Source organism: Antedon mediterranea, chromosome 10 (genome assembly GCF_964355755.1).
Source record: "Antedon mediterranea chromosome 10, ecAntMedi1.1, whole genome shotgun sequence".
Taxonomy (NCBI): domain Eukaryota; kingdom Metazoa; phylum Echinodermata; class Crinoidea; order Comatulida; family Antedonidae; genus Antedon; species Antedon mediterranea.
This window is the reverse complement of record NC_092679.1, coordinates 24,286,155-24,303,908: the sequence shown is the minus strand read 5'-3', so window position 1 is coordinate 24,303,908 and position 17,754 is coordinate 24,286,155. Positions and strand designations below refer to the sequence as shown.

Sequence of the window (17,754 nt, the reverse complement as noted above, 5' to 3'; positions counted from 1 at the left end):
GAATAAATTTAATTTTAATTTATTTCCTCGAACAAATGCCCCACCACATATACAATATTGTATTACAACTCATTTTTACGAAAGCCTAATCCTGCCACACAAATATAAATATAGAAATTTCGACATAAAATAAAACCAAAAAAATATGTCAAAATTTATTTATTTATTTGGCAAAAAAAAAAAAAAATAACTAAATAAAACAAAACAAAAATACTAGCAAAAAAAGTAATTGTTTTCTTTAATTTAGGAAAATTTGCTGTTAATCTCATAGCTATGTTTGTTTGGAAACTACGTAAAGTACTTCCGGAGTTTAAAATATATCTATATTTTGAAAATAGTCACAATTGAGTATTTTCCTACACACAAAATGTTAGCTACAGACCGTGAAGTAATACATTCACTCTGCAAATACTACTAACCTCTCTTTCATATTTCAATTTACATTGGATATTTTGTTCTTATTTTATGTGGAAGAAATAAATGTTGATTTGATTTGATTTTATTTTAGATAATGCATGTTTTATTAGAAAAAGGTAATATACTGGATTTTCCGGGGTTGAAGGTTTTACATAACGAATATTCTTTTTAAACAGCTCCATTTAAATTTAAATGGTACAAAAAAATCCCAATGCTTCATTAGATATAATATAGCCTTCATTTTATTATGTTTTAACAATAACAATCCATCAATTGATCAAACAACCACTTTATCGTTTGCTTATTTTACCTTTTTATAGGATACCCATAGTTTACTTTAATGTTGCTTGTTACCTATTAACAATATATTATATTATAAGTATATTATTATATTTTGTACAATTATGCTTAGTCATATTGCTTTTCTCATGAACGAATGAAGAACGGTGTAAATGTTCCAGGAACTGATGGTGGAAACTGAAAAAGAATAAATAAGTTTATCGTTATTCATTTATTTTTTTAAAATCAACAGACCTATAACAACCGTTGTATAAAGAATCCTAATGACAACCTGATACAACCTTTCAAACGCCTACAAATGTTGTTACTGTATATCACAACTCCTTAAAAAACATTTTATTAGACTCTCTTTATCTATTTATACATACCTTTTCAGTGAATGTATCACTGCATGCCATCCTTATTCGTTCGGCTGTTGCTGGACTGTCCAATCGAAAACTGCTCTCTATGCCACAATCTTTCCTTGACGCCAGAATAGCTTCTTTTATTGCGAAGAAAACGGACCCAGCCAAGAAAAGAGGAGGTTCACCTATCGCCTGTAAAAGAAACGTTTGATAATACTGTACTCCTAATATTTTATTTTTTTAAAGTTACTTAATATTAGAGAAAAGACATTAAAAATGAATATGCAAATTAATTTATATACATAGAGCTGATCTTACGGAGGACAAGATTTATATGGAGGAGAAATTTTGTGTTCTGTGATTTTTTTTTTTAGTACCTTTGATGAACAAACTACTTTTGTATGAGGTACCCCATCCAGCAAACTAACATTGAATTCAACAGGAATATCAGTAAAACTTGGTATCTTGTAGAACCCTGGTCCCTTTGTCAGTAGTTGACCACTAGGACTCCAACGATGCTCTTCTAGCGTAAATAAGCCGTAACCTTGTATGAACCCGCCTTCAATCTGATGAAAGGGAAATGTTGTTGAGGTGATTCAAGTGATGTTATGTTCTCAATTTTAAGTTATTACTTAAACAACAAAAATGGTTGAAATGGTTCTGATAGAACCTATTTATGTAGGCCTACTTTAAAGGCAGATCAACAATTATGACATTTCCAAATTGAAAACTCTGAAAATATGTCTACCTAATGAAGATAATAATTTGATCCTGATAATTATTCAAGAACAATGTGAAAGTGTTTTTGTATAATTAATCTCGAAAGTCACCTGTCCGATATCAATAGCGGGATTGATACTGTCTCCAACATCCATGACAATATCAGTACGCAGAACCACGTGATCACCAGTCAGACAATCAATCTCAACTTCGGAAACGGCCGCACCGCTTGTAAAATAGTGAAACGGTTCACCTGTCTTGGTGTTCCAATCAAATCCAGTCAACGGCGTTCTTTTACAATACAATAAAACAGGTCGACATGTCAACAATGACTTAAAATATTAACATTAGAAAGGCAATACATGAGTTGCAGTGTATAATGTACATTTACTTACTTGTAAAATCCTGTTGCAAACAAGCTTACTCGATCCATATAAGACGCTGCAACCTAAACAAAATGATATAACAATGAATGCTAATTTAGCCGAAAGAATAAACTAACAATATTTAATAATATACTTTAATATTATTAATAACTACGGTACTCAATATTGGGTGATCGGCATTTCTCTGTCGGCACACAGTGATTCTCCACAGTTATTTCTTTCTTGAACAGTTATAAATAAATAAATGTCAAAATAAATATCAAAATGCTATAGGCTAGGATTGAATGAATTTGTCTATGAAACTGGACATATAACTATATTGATTTGTATAGAAACAGAATTGAGATCTGCTTCTTTATTGAATAATACCCGGTATATAGAGGGCGATGGAATATGCAAATAATCTACAGCTGCACATTCTAGTTACTGAAGGAAAGAATTAATTCATTACAACTGTACCTACAAACGTCATGTATTATAAACACAATATGGACAGCCATGTAGGATTTCTGTTTTTGCGATTGTTTAAAAAGCCAGCGCGTAGTTTCGTAGCCTAAATGTAGGAATATTATTATTACATTGGACTGTGGTCTACCTCTTGGGAATTATACTCGGAAGCAAGTATGAACCAATGACATGGTAAGTTGCTTTTATTTCAAACATAGTTTCGGATGCACTTTGTGTACCTACCCAGTCACTCCATGTTTTGTATAGCTACATTTGGTGTACCTACCCAGTCACTCCCATGTTTTGTATAGCTACATTTGGTGTACCTACCCAGTCACTCCCATGTTTTGTATAGCTACATTTGGTGTACCTACCCAGTCACTCCCATGTTTTGTATAGCTACATTTGGTGTACCTACCCAGTCACTCCATGTTTTGTATAGCTACATTTGGTGTACCTATCCAGTTACTCCCATGTTTTGTATAGCTACATTTGGTGTACCTACCCAGTCACTCCATGTTTTGTATAGCTACATTTGGTGTACCTACCCAGTCACTCCATGTTTTGTCCGGTTTCTGTTTTCTGTATGGCTCAAGTCGTTTGTATAGTTTTTCGCATGCGATCTTAAAAGAAAAAATTAAAATTAATTCAGGCTTATTTTTTAGTGTAGCGTAAATAGTTTGGACGGACCATTTTCACCCATCACTTATTTTTTTTTTTTGCATAATGGCTCATGAAACATAAGAAATGTTTGAACCAATGAAAAAAAAAATTCATTATATTCTATGTTAGTCAATAGGTGTTTTAAAAGTAGGCATATAATACTTTAATTTAAAAAAAATGTTATACTATAAATTGTACTACTGGTATAGTTTACTTCATCTTGGTATTGTAAAGCAACAGTAAATTGTCACACGTTATTTACAGAGTTAAGACTAATAATTCGATAGTTAAACATCACTTCTTAAGGGGTGGGGACATTTGTTCCTTTTCTTTCTTAAAATATAATATTCGTAGACCTAGTTTATCACAAAGTATACCATTAACGTCATGTGGTGGTTACGCGTCCAAAATCCGGGGCACCATTAGACCTCCACCCTTTTTGTTTTTGTACGTGATCACTGAATCACCTGAATTTTAAATACCAGTATCCAAAACCAAATGTATTACCTTACCTTAACAGCCATTCCGTTTAGATCTGAACTGACACTTCCAGCAGTTGGAGAAGTATTTGGTACTTTGTTTGTTGACGTTTCATCTGTGAAAATCTGATCAGATGGAATTTTCAACGTGCGACTTGCAACTTGAATCATTTTGGTGTACAATCCCTGTCCCATCTCAACTCCACCGTGAGACAGTAGAACACTGCCATCTTGATAGATAATTACAAATGCTGCTCCCTATTTAAACAAAAAATTATAAAAAAAAAAAAAAACATTTTAAAAATCTCGCTAAATTCAATCAATATAGTTTCATTTTCAATAATACGTATTTTATGTCTGAATTCCTTTCAAGAAACGATTTATTTGGTTTACCTTGCATACATATAATACTTGTCATTATGTTTCAAAAATACATTTTAAAGTAACAGTACTTCGCTCTTAAATTGCCTTGTAATCTCGTGTTGGCTACCGCTGGGCTTTATAGCCGCTTTACATATTAATTAATTGTAAAATAAAAAATGTCACTTAAACGTTTTACTTAACTTAATACAGAGTATAGAAAGTGATGAATGATAGACAAACCTTATTCATAAACACTTCAGTAAAACCAACTCCATATAATAGTGGAATTATAGATAAACCTCTCTTTTTCCATCTGTGTAATCTGTTAATGTAATAAAACATGAATATTTATTTATACATTTAATATTTATGAAAATACTCACTCATGAGGACGATAAAATACTCACTCATGAGGACGATAACATACTGTACTCACTCATGAGGACGATAAAATACTCACTCATGAGGACGATAAAATACTCACTCATGAGGACGATAAAATACTCACTCATGAGGACGATAACATTTCTTTTCAAAACTAATAGACGTGGTGTACTGCAAACTTTATATCAAGAAAGTCGATATCGTTTGTGATTTAAAGTAAAAATGTATGGAAGAAATACAAAATCTAACCTGTTGAATTCAGCTACTTTTGATTGCCTGACTTCGTAATCACTTTTCTCTAAGCATTCATCCCAACACCTCTTCAACAAGTGTACTTCGTCAATCTTTTGATTGTAATATGTCGATTGTCCTACTTGAAGAAAGTTTAACTCTCGTATCTGAAAAAAAAAACATCTTGCTTACATAAAAATATGAACTCTCATATTCATGAAAAGCTACAATTGATTTGGTTTAGAAGTAGAACAGTTATACGTGGGGAACAATTTGTTGACTGACATTAAGGAGAAAAAAGATACAACATTTGGTAAGGTTATTTTAAACCAGGTTGGGAAATGGTAATGTGACATATGGGTTTGAAAGTTCAGACAAGATAATTGAGAGCGAAATGAAAATAGGTGAACAGGAGACACAATCATGTGTTAAGGCCTATACAAAGATTATTTTCTTAAATAGCCTAATAGAAATGATCAAACAAGTACGTGATTCGGATGATAATTCATCAAACAAACTATTGACAGTTTAAAACATACCATATTCTTAGTCATCCCACACGAAAATGATATTTCACTCATCAAGTTTTCCATAATCAGAAATGCTTGTGGACGTCCAAATCCTCTAAAGGCTGTGTTGGACGGTATGTTTGTCTTACAGCAATATCCATAAGCATCCACATTAGGAAGGTGATAAGCATTTTGCAAGTGAAACAAAGCACATTCCATTACCTAAGAGAGAAACAAAATGAAAAATACAATGATTAGCTACTGATTCTGAAAATGAAAGATAAATGATATTTGTTAACATAAATTTGTTCCAACTTAGTTCTATTCAACTCGGTCCCAAGTCAAGTATGTCCCAAGTCAAACTGGTATCTCACGCAAACTCTGTGCAACTTGGTTGAACTTTACGTTCCATATTTTATTAGTTGAATTGAGACCCACTTTAAACCAAAAGTATTAAAGCAAGAAAACATTATAATTAGCATACCGATGCGGATAGATCCAAAGCATTCCCTGAGTTACTGTACAAGCAAATCTTTAGTGATTGTATTTTGCCATCATTGGAGAAACCCACTTTATAACGTCCGAGAAATGCGTGCCTGGTTCCTGTACTGGCCATGTCCTCGTCTCGGTCAAGCATACACCTCAATGGTCGTCCAACTCTAAGTATAACAATTAATATAATATGTAATTGTGACATTGTTTCATTTAATATTCATTAGTTAATTCATCATTTAATCAGCACTACATTACCTTCTGGCTGCAACAGCGAGAGCAGCAGATAAGTTACAACTTCGAGTTTCTTTTCCACCAAAGCCACCTCCAAGTCTTTTTGTTCGAATATTAACTTTGTGATATTTCACACCCAAGACATTAGCAATTGTAGTCTGTAATTATATATACATAATTATCATTAATATATGATGTTAATATGAAGTATCATAATCATTGTGTGAATAATAATTCAAACACGGTGTATACTCAATTTATAAGTATACCTGGGATAAGTAAAGATCCTGAGCGGCAGAAAAATATATATATATACCTTAGATCTATTCATAACTGACTCAAATACTACATATACTGTTAATATAAAACTAGTTTATATAAGTGTATTTTACCTGGGCTAACTGCAGATCCTGAGTGGCCGAAAATACTTCCATAAAATCTTCTTCTTGCTTCGGTACTGCGATGCATGATTGTGTCTCCAAATAGAAATGTTCCTGTTCACCTATTCTCATTTCACCCTCAATCATCTTGTCTGAGCTTTCAAACCCGTTTGTCACGTTACCTTTTTCTAGCCTGTATATTGGTTTAAAATAACTTTCTTTTGCTATTGCATCCTGAAAAGTTAAATATATGTTTTAAAAGTTTTTCCTTGAATGTGCCATGCGGTATCTTTTGCGTTGAATACAATTTATAATTTGAATCATTTGTTGAAATTATTGACTGAAAATTGTCAAGCATAATTAATAAGTTACATACTTTGATAGATAGTATAGGCTCCAAATCCTGGTACTCTACGCGCACCATCCTAGCGGCTCTTTGTGCAATTTCCTGATTATCTGCCACAATTGCCCCAATGTACTGACCAACACAAGTTACCTTATCATAATGGAATAAGAATTGATAATATTCACATTGTAAACTTGATTTTAAAAAGTACATGAATTGTATAGTGATATGGGCTGGCTTCATCAAGTAGAACATCGAATTAATTGAGTTGAAAGGATACGAAATGTAAAGCAACAACACAAGTTTACCTTATCAGTTGCAAAAAGTTCTTCATCTTGTTCGATTTCACCTATCAAGTTACTTCCAGGGACGTCTTTGTGATCAATAAAAGCATGCACACCACGCATGCTCAATGCCGATGTAGCATCAACATATCTATTAAATTGAGAAGTACATTTTACGAATGAAACACTAAAGAATTGTTCTAGAAGCTTTCCCGGTAGCGTTGCTCTGTCTACTAATCAGATTAGTTTGACAAAAATTGTGATGTGTCCAAGTATGGTAGTGATATTTTTTGTCGCATACAATTCGATAATGTACACAGAGATTATACATGAGAATAGAAACTGTCAAGATTCTATAGCTGTACTTAGTAGTTGCTTTGTAAATGTAGAGTAATCAAAAATATATTTACAAACGTACATAATAAAGGACGATACTTTTTGGCATTAAAGGTCATGTGACATAACTAAACATAATGTTGAATCGTAAGAGGCTCTGCTTAGCCAATATACTGTAATTAAAATGTATTATATATTTTTTTTAAACCCTTACTTTATTTTTGCAAGTGCCTTCTTACTTAACACAACAGCCATGTAAAGTTCATCTATCAAAAAAGAATCAAATAAATTTTTGTTATATTTATTTGTTTATTACAATATTATGTACCAACATAATATTGTAATAAACAATCATCCAATATTCTAGGATTTCAATAAAAAAAAGTGTTCTACTTCTACTTGAAAACAAAGCCTAAGTATAGCTACGTTCATTTTGAAATTATTGGAGTCGAGTCTTACTTTGGAAAGCAACAATATCATCAACGTAGACAGCCTCGCCTGTAGCCTGCTGATAAGCTGATAGGTGAACCAACGGTCTACCTACTGGATCAATTGGTGACTGATCGTTAGCAATCTCCTGAAAGAAAAAAGTTCATAGAATCGTCATACTCGATTCATATTTTGTGAAAATGAATGAAATATGCTATAGAAATTTTGAATTATTTAGTGTGATTTATGTGTGGAATCTTCAGTGTGGCGGACCGCCATAGTTTTATCCCATTTCCAATCCTCATTTAAATTTAGAATCTAATTATTCTAACTATTCTTAACAATTCACATCCGTGTGTGACATAAATCAAGTTATACGGCTTTAGTAGTACTTAATAAAGTAAATACCTGAAACATCTGAGTGCTTTTTACTTCATCTCTTTTGAATGGAAACGTTGCTGACGTGTCAGATGGTGATACTTTTGGAATGTTCTATATATTATCATAAACATTAATTGATTTAGAGAATCAAGAGCATGTTATGAAAATGCATCCGATACTGTATGTTATTATTTATAAAGTTGGAGGTTTTTAGATAGAATAGACTTTATTATTATTTTAGTTATTTTATTAAATTCACTTAATTAATAATAATAGTTTTTTTTTTCAATAAATACAAACGACTGTTACCTTATTACATGTTTCTTGATTGATACTGAGGTAAAACTTAAAGAAGAAACTTAGAACAAGTGACTGTCTGTATTCAGTCATTCCACCTGGCGCGCCAGGTGCGAGAGTCATCTCATTGGCAAGCGAAACAATGACATCATCAAGTAACGACTTATCCCAATGCCTGAAGACAAACAGGAGAGAATATAAAAGAAAGTTAGCATAGACATTTTACAGATCTTTGTGTCTGCTTACGGAAGAATCACCCTTAGTTGCAAATGTTCACATCTTGTACTCTCGGTATACCTTCCAATTATCTTGTTCATGGTTTGCTTTGCCATCTTTGTTGTGGGCGCCATTCCTCCAAAAGCCATTGAAGAGTCATGAACAACTTCATCATGTAGATCAACTCTGAATGCAGCATTTACTATTGCTATGTCGTCATCACGACGATGTGCTTGCTTAAATGCTTTGAAGTGTTCCGTCTGCATTTAAAAGATCAGTCAGTAAACAAATTAGTGTTTCAACAAAACTAGTTTCTTTATAACGCTTTAATATGGCGTCTGTGTATAACTAAATTAATTAAATTTCATGTCAACTATTAGGACAATACCATTCTTCTCCATTATTTTCCTCCATCTACAATTTGATTCAACGATCAAGGAAACATTATTTCGACAAAAACTTTCAAAATATAGTATGTAAAGAATGACCCCTCCTTTCGGACAACTAAGTAGAAACGTGCCCACGGGGTCAACCCTTTGAAAGGACACTTAATGAATTTTTGAACATGTCTTCTAACAGGGTTTTACCATTCAGTAAATAGGTTTATAAACGTAAAGTCATATAAGTTTATTTTGTTTTTAAACTACTTGAGCTCGTTGGCCATTATATTGTTGTTTGTGTCCTCAACGTAATACCAACGTTTATGTTACCTTTTTTGTATATGGAATATTTATTGATATAAGAGTTTCATTTGCTTTCATTGCATTTTTCCTGTAACCAGTATAGAATTGCTCAGCAATTGGTAATGAACGATGAACACCTGTATTGAAATTTAAAAACAGTTATAATATATTATTATTTTACGAAAACGTTTAATTCTACTTCAGCATAATTACTCTACTCGATCATGACTTTATGTTTACATAACTGTTGGGATCATAACATTGATTAATTATGGCTTACATGTACCTTTTGTATCTGCAAAATCAAGAGTGCATCCAGCAGCCATCAGTATTGGATTTAGATCAGATATTGGACTACCAGTAATTATATTTCCACCAATACCCTGAATAAGAAATTTGAAATTGATTACGATTGATTTTGGAAAGAGACGGGAGATTCGGAACCACTCAATTGGGTCCTTGTCGATTTGTCTCAGTTGATAATAATAACAACAATAATTTAGTTTTCGGTTATTCCTGAGTTAGGTTGATTATTTAGCTGTGTAATCGACAGGGGTTAGGTCTACGTTCAGTACCGAGCTGATAACCATTTTAATATAATTAAATACATTTCATCTTTCTGAATTCGACAACGCTTTGTCTTATAATGTTCCGTAATAAATGATAATAATAATAATAGATAATCATATACATAATGCTGTTATAAAAGAGAAATATGAAATCTTACCGCAACGTTTCTTATTTGCTGACCTGCAAACCAGTGAAGCATATCGACAATTGCGGCAAAACTTTTACATTGGAAATCTGATGAAAAAAATTAGAAATTAACCAGCTAAATTTCCAATAAAATTTTTGACAAACGTCATGAACTATGTTTCATTAACAAAAAGTCTCGAAAGGCTGTGAATAACAAGTGACATGTTCAAGCAGAAAAATGAAAAATTAAATTTTCCCTGTGGTTCTAGAAAAAGAGAGAAAGCGGAAGTCCATGTTACCCTTCAAATCAAAGGGCGCCTCTTAATAATAGAAACTGGAGGGTCCAGAACAAAAAAAAAACAGTAACTAAACTGACTAGGAAACAACTCAATTAAAACGACCGAGGATCTTCTTGCTCCTAATCTTGTTATCTTACCAGGAAGCTTGTCCATGTTCTCTTTTAAAAAATCTTCAATTCGAGACAGAGTTACTGAAGCTCCAATACTTACACCTGTCTCGCATAAATAAATGTTGTTCAACTCTGTCACGTGTGATACTGATACTAGTACCGGGTATTGCATTTTCTTTAATTTTACATCAACACCTAAAGAAAGAAAGTCATAGCAGAATTAGGAGGTTATCTGATTTAGAAAAGATTGTGATATTTGTTGTTATTTTGTACACTGTACACATTAGACTGTACATACCAATTTCGGTGTTTCCTGAAACTAGTTTTGAATTCGGAAAGTTATTTCTGACGGCAGAGAGTTGAAGAAGATTTACCGGCCTAATCCATGTCAAACCATTTCTTTCAAACTTTACAAGTTTTGGTTCTTCTTTTTCAAGCATCTATATGTGACAACACACAATAATAACACATACTGTATATTGGTAAAATAAGATGCTTTAAAATAACAAAATAGTTTTGGTAAATTAAGGACAATTAAGCGATTATAATCCATTTACTAAAAGTTCCAAGTCTTGGGATCAATGAATGTTCCATAATTATAATACGTCGATATAATTTAGATAACATAAAATATGTACTGATACAAATATTGTTTTTAAATTATTATTATTATTATTGTGAGATCAATGTACCAATATAAGTTCTGGTGGGAAAATCTTTTCTTGTGTGGGATCATACTCCATGAATTCTGAAGGTTGAAAAAGTTTTGTAGATATCTGTAAAATAAAAACAAAATATAGCAGTTATTCTATTAACCATGCGATTGCTTTCTGTTTTTGTTTATGAATCTTATGTTTCGTCGCCATTTTGCTCCGATATTTTAATTGATTTTAGATTTAAGTACATTATTGTTGAGCTTTTTTTTCTGCTACTAACACAATCTTACTATTTTGAGTCCAATATTTTTGTAATGTTTGTAATGTTTGACGATTTTTCTTTTAGTTGATGTCTTTTTTAATATCTAATACTACTGGTATATTTCTGCGTGGTTCTGGTCAGTTGTTTTTATTCCTAGTGTTGTCTTTATTCCATGCTGAATGAGAATATAAACACTATGGTGGACTTTTCTTTTCAAGAAGAAATTAATGTTGCTTATTATTTGGAAATGTTTTAACTTGACATATGTATATAGTTCATGTTATTATGAAAGAATACATTGTTTATTAAACATTCCAACTCACCTGACGCTTTCCATTTGAAATCATACAGCATTTGTTACCATTACTTTGAGAATTCACACAATGTTCTTCTCGATTCTTTAAATCGTCCTGCATTTGACAACAGTTGACTTGATAACATTGTCTACCGTTTAACCCTTCATCTTTAGACGATCTAACATGGTTTCCATTATTCACATCATCCCTTATTTGGCAACAGTTAGCTTGTGATTTGTATTCGTCTAACGCATCATTTTGATAATCCTTAAAACAATTCGGTTAGATTAAATTTTTCTCTGTGTTTATTATTATTTTGCTGGATTTGGCACACATCGAAATGTAATATTTAATTTAGAACAACAGATAAAATGAAAGAAAATAATAAAACAATTGTAGAAACTAATACTAATAACGAAAATACAGAGAACCGAAGAAGAACAAAAGATAAAATGTTTTTTGTTCTTAATGATAATTAAGAACACTATGATACAGTGCAAGTTTAAACAATTGCTGTCTGCCAATGTGATGTATTATGCAATGTCAATCGAATAAATATATTAATAAATATTTATATTTAATCAGTTCACTATTGGTCCTTAGCAACATTGTTCACTATTGGTCCGTAGCAACATTGTTCACTATTTGTCCTTAGCAACATTGTTTTATAGTGGTATACACAGAAAAGTATTTAAAAATTGTTAACTTAAGAAAGTCCTTTAAAATGTAACACCGTCAATCACTATCTCTATCTCTACCTTTGTAAAGGTTCTATAACCTTCTAAGATTGGTCGATATCCAGTACATCTGCACAGATTTCCCTGGAAGGTATCCTCAATGTCTGTCATTGTTGGTTGATGGTTGTTTCTCAGGAGAGTGTACATTGACATCACTATACCCGGAGTACAGAAACCACATTGAGATCCATGAGCTTTTGCAATACGTTCCTTATGAAATGACATTTATATATTGTATTGTAAAGTATATTTTGTATGATTTTATAACTCATGCATTTCTATTGGTGTAGATTTAAAATTATTTAATTGTATGTTTATATCTATCTAAAGCCACAGATTGTAGTCTTATAATGATTATGAACAAATATAATGTATTTTTAATCTTATTATACTGAGAAAATGTTGTTATTATTGATTATTTTGTCTGAGGCAATTTAAATATTACCTGAACTGGGTGTAGGCCATCTTTTATGCTTCCAATACCTTCAACTGTCGTTACTGCCATCATATGTACTTGACATATGGGAGTCAAGCAAGCATTCGCCGATATGTGGCTATAGTCAAAATAAATACCACACAGATAATTCAATTTTAAAGCAGCTTAATGGAAACATTTTATTATTTTTAATAATTGCCAGTGTGTATATACATATCCAACATGGCCTGTAATACTTAATTAATAGCATGTAATATTTGACCACCTATTTTTGCCATTAAGCATTAATTCATGATTAACCAGCCCATGTTATTTTAAGAAAATAGCTTTTTGTGAGGCAATGCCATGTTTCTATCTTGAATTTAGAGTTCCTCTGTGCTTTACAAAGTATGCCATATTTGCTATATTCCTTTTCATGTATGTTTAACTGATACTGTACAAATATATTCCGTTTAAGCCTAGAAGTTTGGGTGTGGTTGTTTATATTATGAGCTTACGTTATTTTCTTAGTCAGCCTATCATAGCTTGATATCATAACAGTGCAGGCACCACAACCTCCTTCACCACAACCAAGTTTGGAACCTGTCAATCTTACTACACATTGTCTTGTTAAGCTTGATAGTAATAATGTGCAATATATTTATACTGAAATCAGTACATGTTTTTCTCTACCAAAAGTTTATATAAATTTATTTTTAATGAATCTAGTAAATGTTGAAAATCCACGGTGGCAAATTGCAATGTCATTATATAACGAACATATGGTGCAAATGCTATTGAAAGGGGTGAAAGGAAATTTAGATAGATATTAGATAGTATGTATAATTTCCATGATAGTTCGATACATTCATTATTTACACGTACGTCAGATCATAAATGTGATCAAATTAATTTATTACACATACTGACACGCACACATGATTTCTGACAATTGTATCAAACAATGTGTACATATAGGTTATATTATTTATTTATTCATAGAGTAGTATTTATAAGCAAACTTGGCTATCCTTGTGGTCAAGGTTTGTTCCTTTGCGCAAACGTCGTAAGTTTTATTTTAAAGATGTATTGTCCCTTTGACTAATTCCAAAAAAATAAAAAATAAAAGATTTCGAAAAAAAGTGGGTTATTTTGAAGTATCATAATAGTTATTAACTTTCACCAAAAATTAGTCGAAAAAAAAATCATTTAATTGAAATACAGACGTTTTTTTGTTCAAAAAATAACTTTGACTTCCAGTCAAAGTTTTTGATAAAAACATATCTCATAATGCATTGCTCTTGTTTGGCTACTCTGTATGCATAATCATAAAACTTCCTCGCGATCTGTGTGAAAATACCTTCTCAACCGTGACGAGTTGTAAACAATCCTAATTAGCATCATGCATAATGCATACTCGTGGTTTGAAATCTTTGTTTACTTTTGCTCGCGACGATTTTCCAGACGAAATGTAATCAAATTAATTTACCTGTTTATTACGTAAACTTGTTGTTTTTGGCTCGAATTTTCGACTTAAAGTGAACAACTTTAATATTACTTTGATATGGCCGATTTAAATTTAGAATATTTTGACCTTCATTTTTTGTGTTTCAAGGGACAATACATCTTTAATATTTATGTATTTTAATTGACCTTAATTGCTTAATAAAGAAAGTCAAGCTAGGCCGATCAAGTATGACAGTTAATTGGTCTATTATTATTTATCGGTGTACGTCAAGTCATACACGAACATGTTTTGTTGTAATACTCCAAAGCTAAGTTGGTCATTGTTGTTTCCATGCAAAATGATTAGCCGTCAAGTTGTTTAAAAGGATACATTTTAGACGCAGGTAACTTAGTAGGGTCAAGTTAGGGTCCACATTATCGTCTGTGATCTAAAAAATAAAAGATGTTCGCCAATTGTCTGTAAGTGTATATTAGATCAAACCGTCTGTGTGACTTGTTAAAACAGCTGCATAAACTGTTCATTTGCGCTTAATAAATATATCAATTTCTTATGTAATCCTATTAGAATGGCCCCATCATCCGAATACACCATTTTTCTTTCATTTCTAATAGGCTGTTTTTAATATTAAGTGTTGTAGCTTCTAAAAGAGTCATCTCCTACAATAACACAAAACCTGTGTGTTCTTCATTCAATTACTCTTATTATAAAACTTGTAATAACTTTCCTTTCTGCAATTCAATAAAGCAGATCTTCACACTATCACAAGTTACATGATTTACACATTTAACAACTTTGTTGTCATTTCCTGGATTTATGATAAAATAGTTTTAGATGTCGAATTGCGCAAAGACAAAGAAAAACACTCGGAATTACTATTTAAAACTGCAAAACCTTTTGAAATTAACATTAGGAACATATTCCTAGTTCGGTAAAAATATTCCACTGACATCCTAAATTCAAGTTTCATTATTAACACAAAAATTGTTTATATCTACTACCAAGTTTACTCTCTCCATCATCTATTCATCAGCGTATGCCTCCTTTGTTCTACTTTCTTTTATTCCAATCCACTCGGGCAGCGCTTGTCTGCCCTAGGTTCTTAATCTTCTTCAAGTACTCTCACTCTCACTGATTGATTGATTGATTGATTGATTGATAACTTTATTTCGTCCACATAGGAAAATATTTTGAGTGCTTTTCAAAATATAGTACAAAAATATATAAAACGTTTCATATAAAAATAATTAATTACAATATTTAAAAACACTATGTATTATTTAAAAATGATTGCCCAAAAGATCTGCAATCTGATTGCTTTACTTTTATCGTTTTGCCTATTTTATTTTTATCTCCATTGTGATCCACCCATAGATACACACAACATTATCATTTGTCAGTAATTAGCCTTTGGATTCATTAAAAAGACTAAAGAAACTTTCTATCGGTATAGTGTATGGTTTGGTATTGATTGATTGAATTGATTGATTGAAATATATATTTATACTGGGTAACCTCTTCAGTCAAAGACTGGTCTCCCAGAGGGCCCAGTTGGTGATCAGTGGCTGTGATGTACTAATACACCGGGGTAACCCCCTACTCTTCTCGAAAGATGTACTAGGTTCTTTAAAGTGCACACGAGCTAGATGTGTACACTGGACCTACGGTTTATAGTCCTTATCCGAGAAGACTCGTTCTACCACCAGAACCATGGAGTGAGTGTGCCTTGAACCCCTGCCGATGTTATGGCTACGTAATTACGGTTCCACTGTCTTAACTCACTCACTCAAAAGATTCAATAAATAAAGAAATAAATAAATAAATAATAAATAAAGATACAGAAGATTCAATAATCTACAAACACTTTGCAAACAATAATCAAGAACAAAGCTTACCTTTTGCCCATTGCAAAAGAAAATCAAAACATTGTTTTCCTTGAGCGACATTGATTTTTTTTCTCTCGGTTGCCAAATCGACAACAACCTTGATCAAGTTGTAGTAGAATAATGATCTCTAAAGATGCCCGCTTTCTTATTGCAATGCACTAACATTTTAAGACCATCTGTGTGATTTACATGGCTTTTATACAACAAATCTTTCAATCCTTTAAGAAGTAAGGGTCTGACCACCATGCACATCAGTTACTACTGAGTAAAGCACATGATAATTCGTCATAATACTCGTAAATCATAACTATTTTCTATCGTACACTTATTTCAATTGTTTGTTAAATCTCGTACTATCACTACTACGATAAACATTTAGCGCCTCTCCACTAGTAGGCCTACATACTTTACTTTTCTTTTAGTTCGTCCCTCAAATGTATTATAATTTGTATGTTCCTAAAAATACATGATGGTCTACCCCATTTCTATATACGTGATTTCCTTGATTAAAAATTATTTCTTCATTGTCTGAGTAATTGAATTATTTGATTGTATTTAGTAAATAATGTTATTTATCTGTATTATCTATTTTGTTTTAAAGAGCAGAGACTGGTCATCCTTACGACGATCAATAGCACTATTCAGCAGCCCATTGAATTGAAAAATGGGTTGCATGTCAATGTAAACGAGAAGCATCATTGGCGGTGCTTTCTCAAGCTTATGATAATTTATTCTATCGAAAACACCAAATTGGCACATGTAACATGGCCACTAAAATTACATAGGCCAGGCCTACCGTGTGGTTTGTGTATTTGTTTTCTTGTATACCGTGTCTTTGCCTATATATGCATTTACACGTCTCTCTACATGTCTGAATGTTAGCATATTGCTACACACTTGGGCCTAATCATTTTACACGATAACAGACTGTATAAGTTTATAGGAAGATACGACACTTTGATAATGTCCATATGCTACTCACGTGCCAATATTATTTACAATGTACGCTATTTGGTCATACTCAGTGAATTCAAAGATTTTAGATACTGGTATTTATAAATTATAACAAAAAGTTATATTTATTTTTCATTCTTGTACAAAACTTACGGTAAATTTAAAATTCTGGATTTCATAAGTGGCTGGACTGCTTATGTTGTATTCAGTCTGAGATTGCCTTATTTGGTTAATGTCTCAACTTCTCACGCGACTCTTGAAACTGGAATAATATCACACTTGAGAAGGGCTACTGTATGGCTATTTTACTTTATCGTTTTTATTTAGCTTTTAGCTTATTTTTCTCCATAGATAGGCCTACCCTCAATATTTTCATTTTTTCTGTACTCATTTTTTTTTGGTGGATTTATTAAAATATTAACGAAAGTTTAAGACTTTATTTCTAAACTGATGATTCAATGGATATATAAAATAACATTGTTTTGTAAGTATAAATAAATTAAATAAATTGTGAATGAAGGTGAACGTCATTTGTAAATTCCGTTATTTTTACCCGCTTTGTCGACGACTCGGACCGCCAGCAAGCAAGCTAAACTTCAGCCTGCCTATGTAGTATAATGCATGATGTGAAGCTAATTATACTATTAATTAAACCTA

The 17,754-nt window shown here is 32.0% G+C and overlaps 1 protein-coding gene across 2 annotated transcripts; it reads right to left on the bottom strand.

Moving 5' to 3' along the window:
- Positions 1-31: 31 nt before the first annotated feature.
- LOC140060633 (xanthine dehydrogenase/oxidase-like) lies at positions 32-16,238 on the bottom strand. 2 transcript variants are annotated; one of them, XM_072106928.1, is made up of 33 exons: positions 16,153-16,238; positions 14,630-14,687; positions 13,311-13,407; positions 12,823-12,931; positions 12,399-12,587; positions 11,668-11,907; positions 11,119-11,202; positions 10,725-10,866; positions 10,454-10,621; positions 10,049-10,125; positions 9,608-9,704; positions 9,349-9,458; positions 8,720-8,898; positions 8,435-8,597; positions 8,153-8,236; positions 7,775-7,892; positions 7,530-7,581; positions 7,004-7,130; positions 6,726-6,845; positions 6,395-6,583; positions 6,239-6,271; positions 5,994-6,127; positions 5,728-5,902; positions 5,274-5,465; positions 4,753-4,901; positions 4,360-4,441; positions 3,790-4,014; positions 3,163-3,237; positions 2,177-2,229; positions 1,892-2,072; positions 1,439-1,627; positions 1,086-1,253; positions 32-894 (listed from the first exon to the last, which is right to left on the bottom strand). In XM_072106928.1, exons 1-33 carry the CDS (start codon positions 16,201-16,203, stop codon positions 844-846), a joined length of 4,161 nt encoding a protein of 1,386 aa, XP_071963029.1. In that variant the 5' UTR covers positions 16,204-16,238; the 3' UTR covers positions 32-843. The 2 variants fall into 2 exon arrangements, with proteins under 2 accessions (XP_071963029.1, XP_071963028.1); XM_072106927.1 differs by lacking the exon at positions 6,239-6,271 and having other exon boundaries at positions 6,362-6,583.
- Between the last annotated feature and the right edge of the window lie 1,516 nt (positions 16,239-17,754).

What these genes read in the sequence shown, in the direction of transcription:
- LOC140060633 (XM_072106927.1), bottom strand. Translation starts at nt 16,203, where the DNA reads ATGTCGCTCAAGGAAAACAATGTTTTGATTTTCTTTTGCAATGGGCAA. An exon ending in ATATTCCATATACAAAAAAG is followed by an intron (nt 8,899 to 9,348) that starts GTAACATAAACG and finishes TTTTAAATGCAG; the next exon opens with ACGGAACACTTCAAAGCATT. An exon ending in TGATATTGTTGCTTTCCAAA is followed by an intron (nt 7,582 to 7,774) that starts GTAAGACTCGAC and finishes CTTTTTTGATAG; the next exon opens with ATGAACTTTACATGGCTGTT.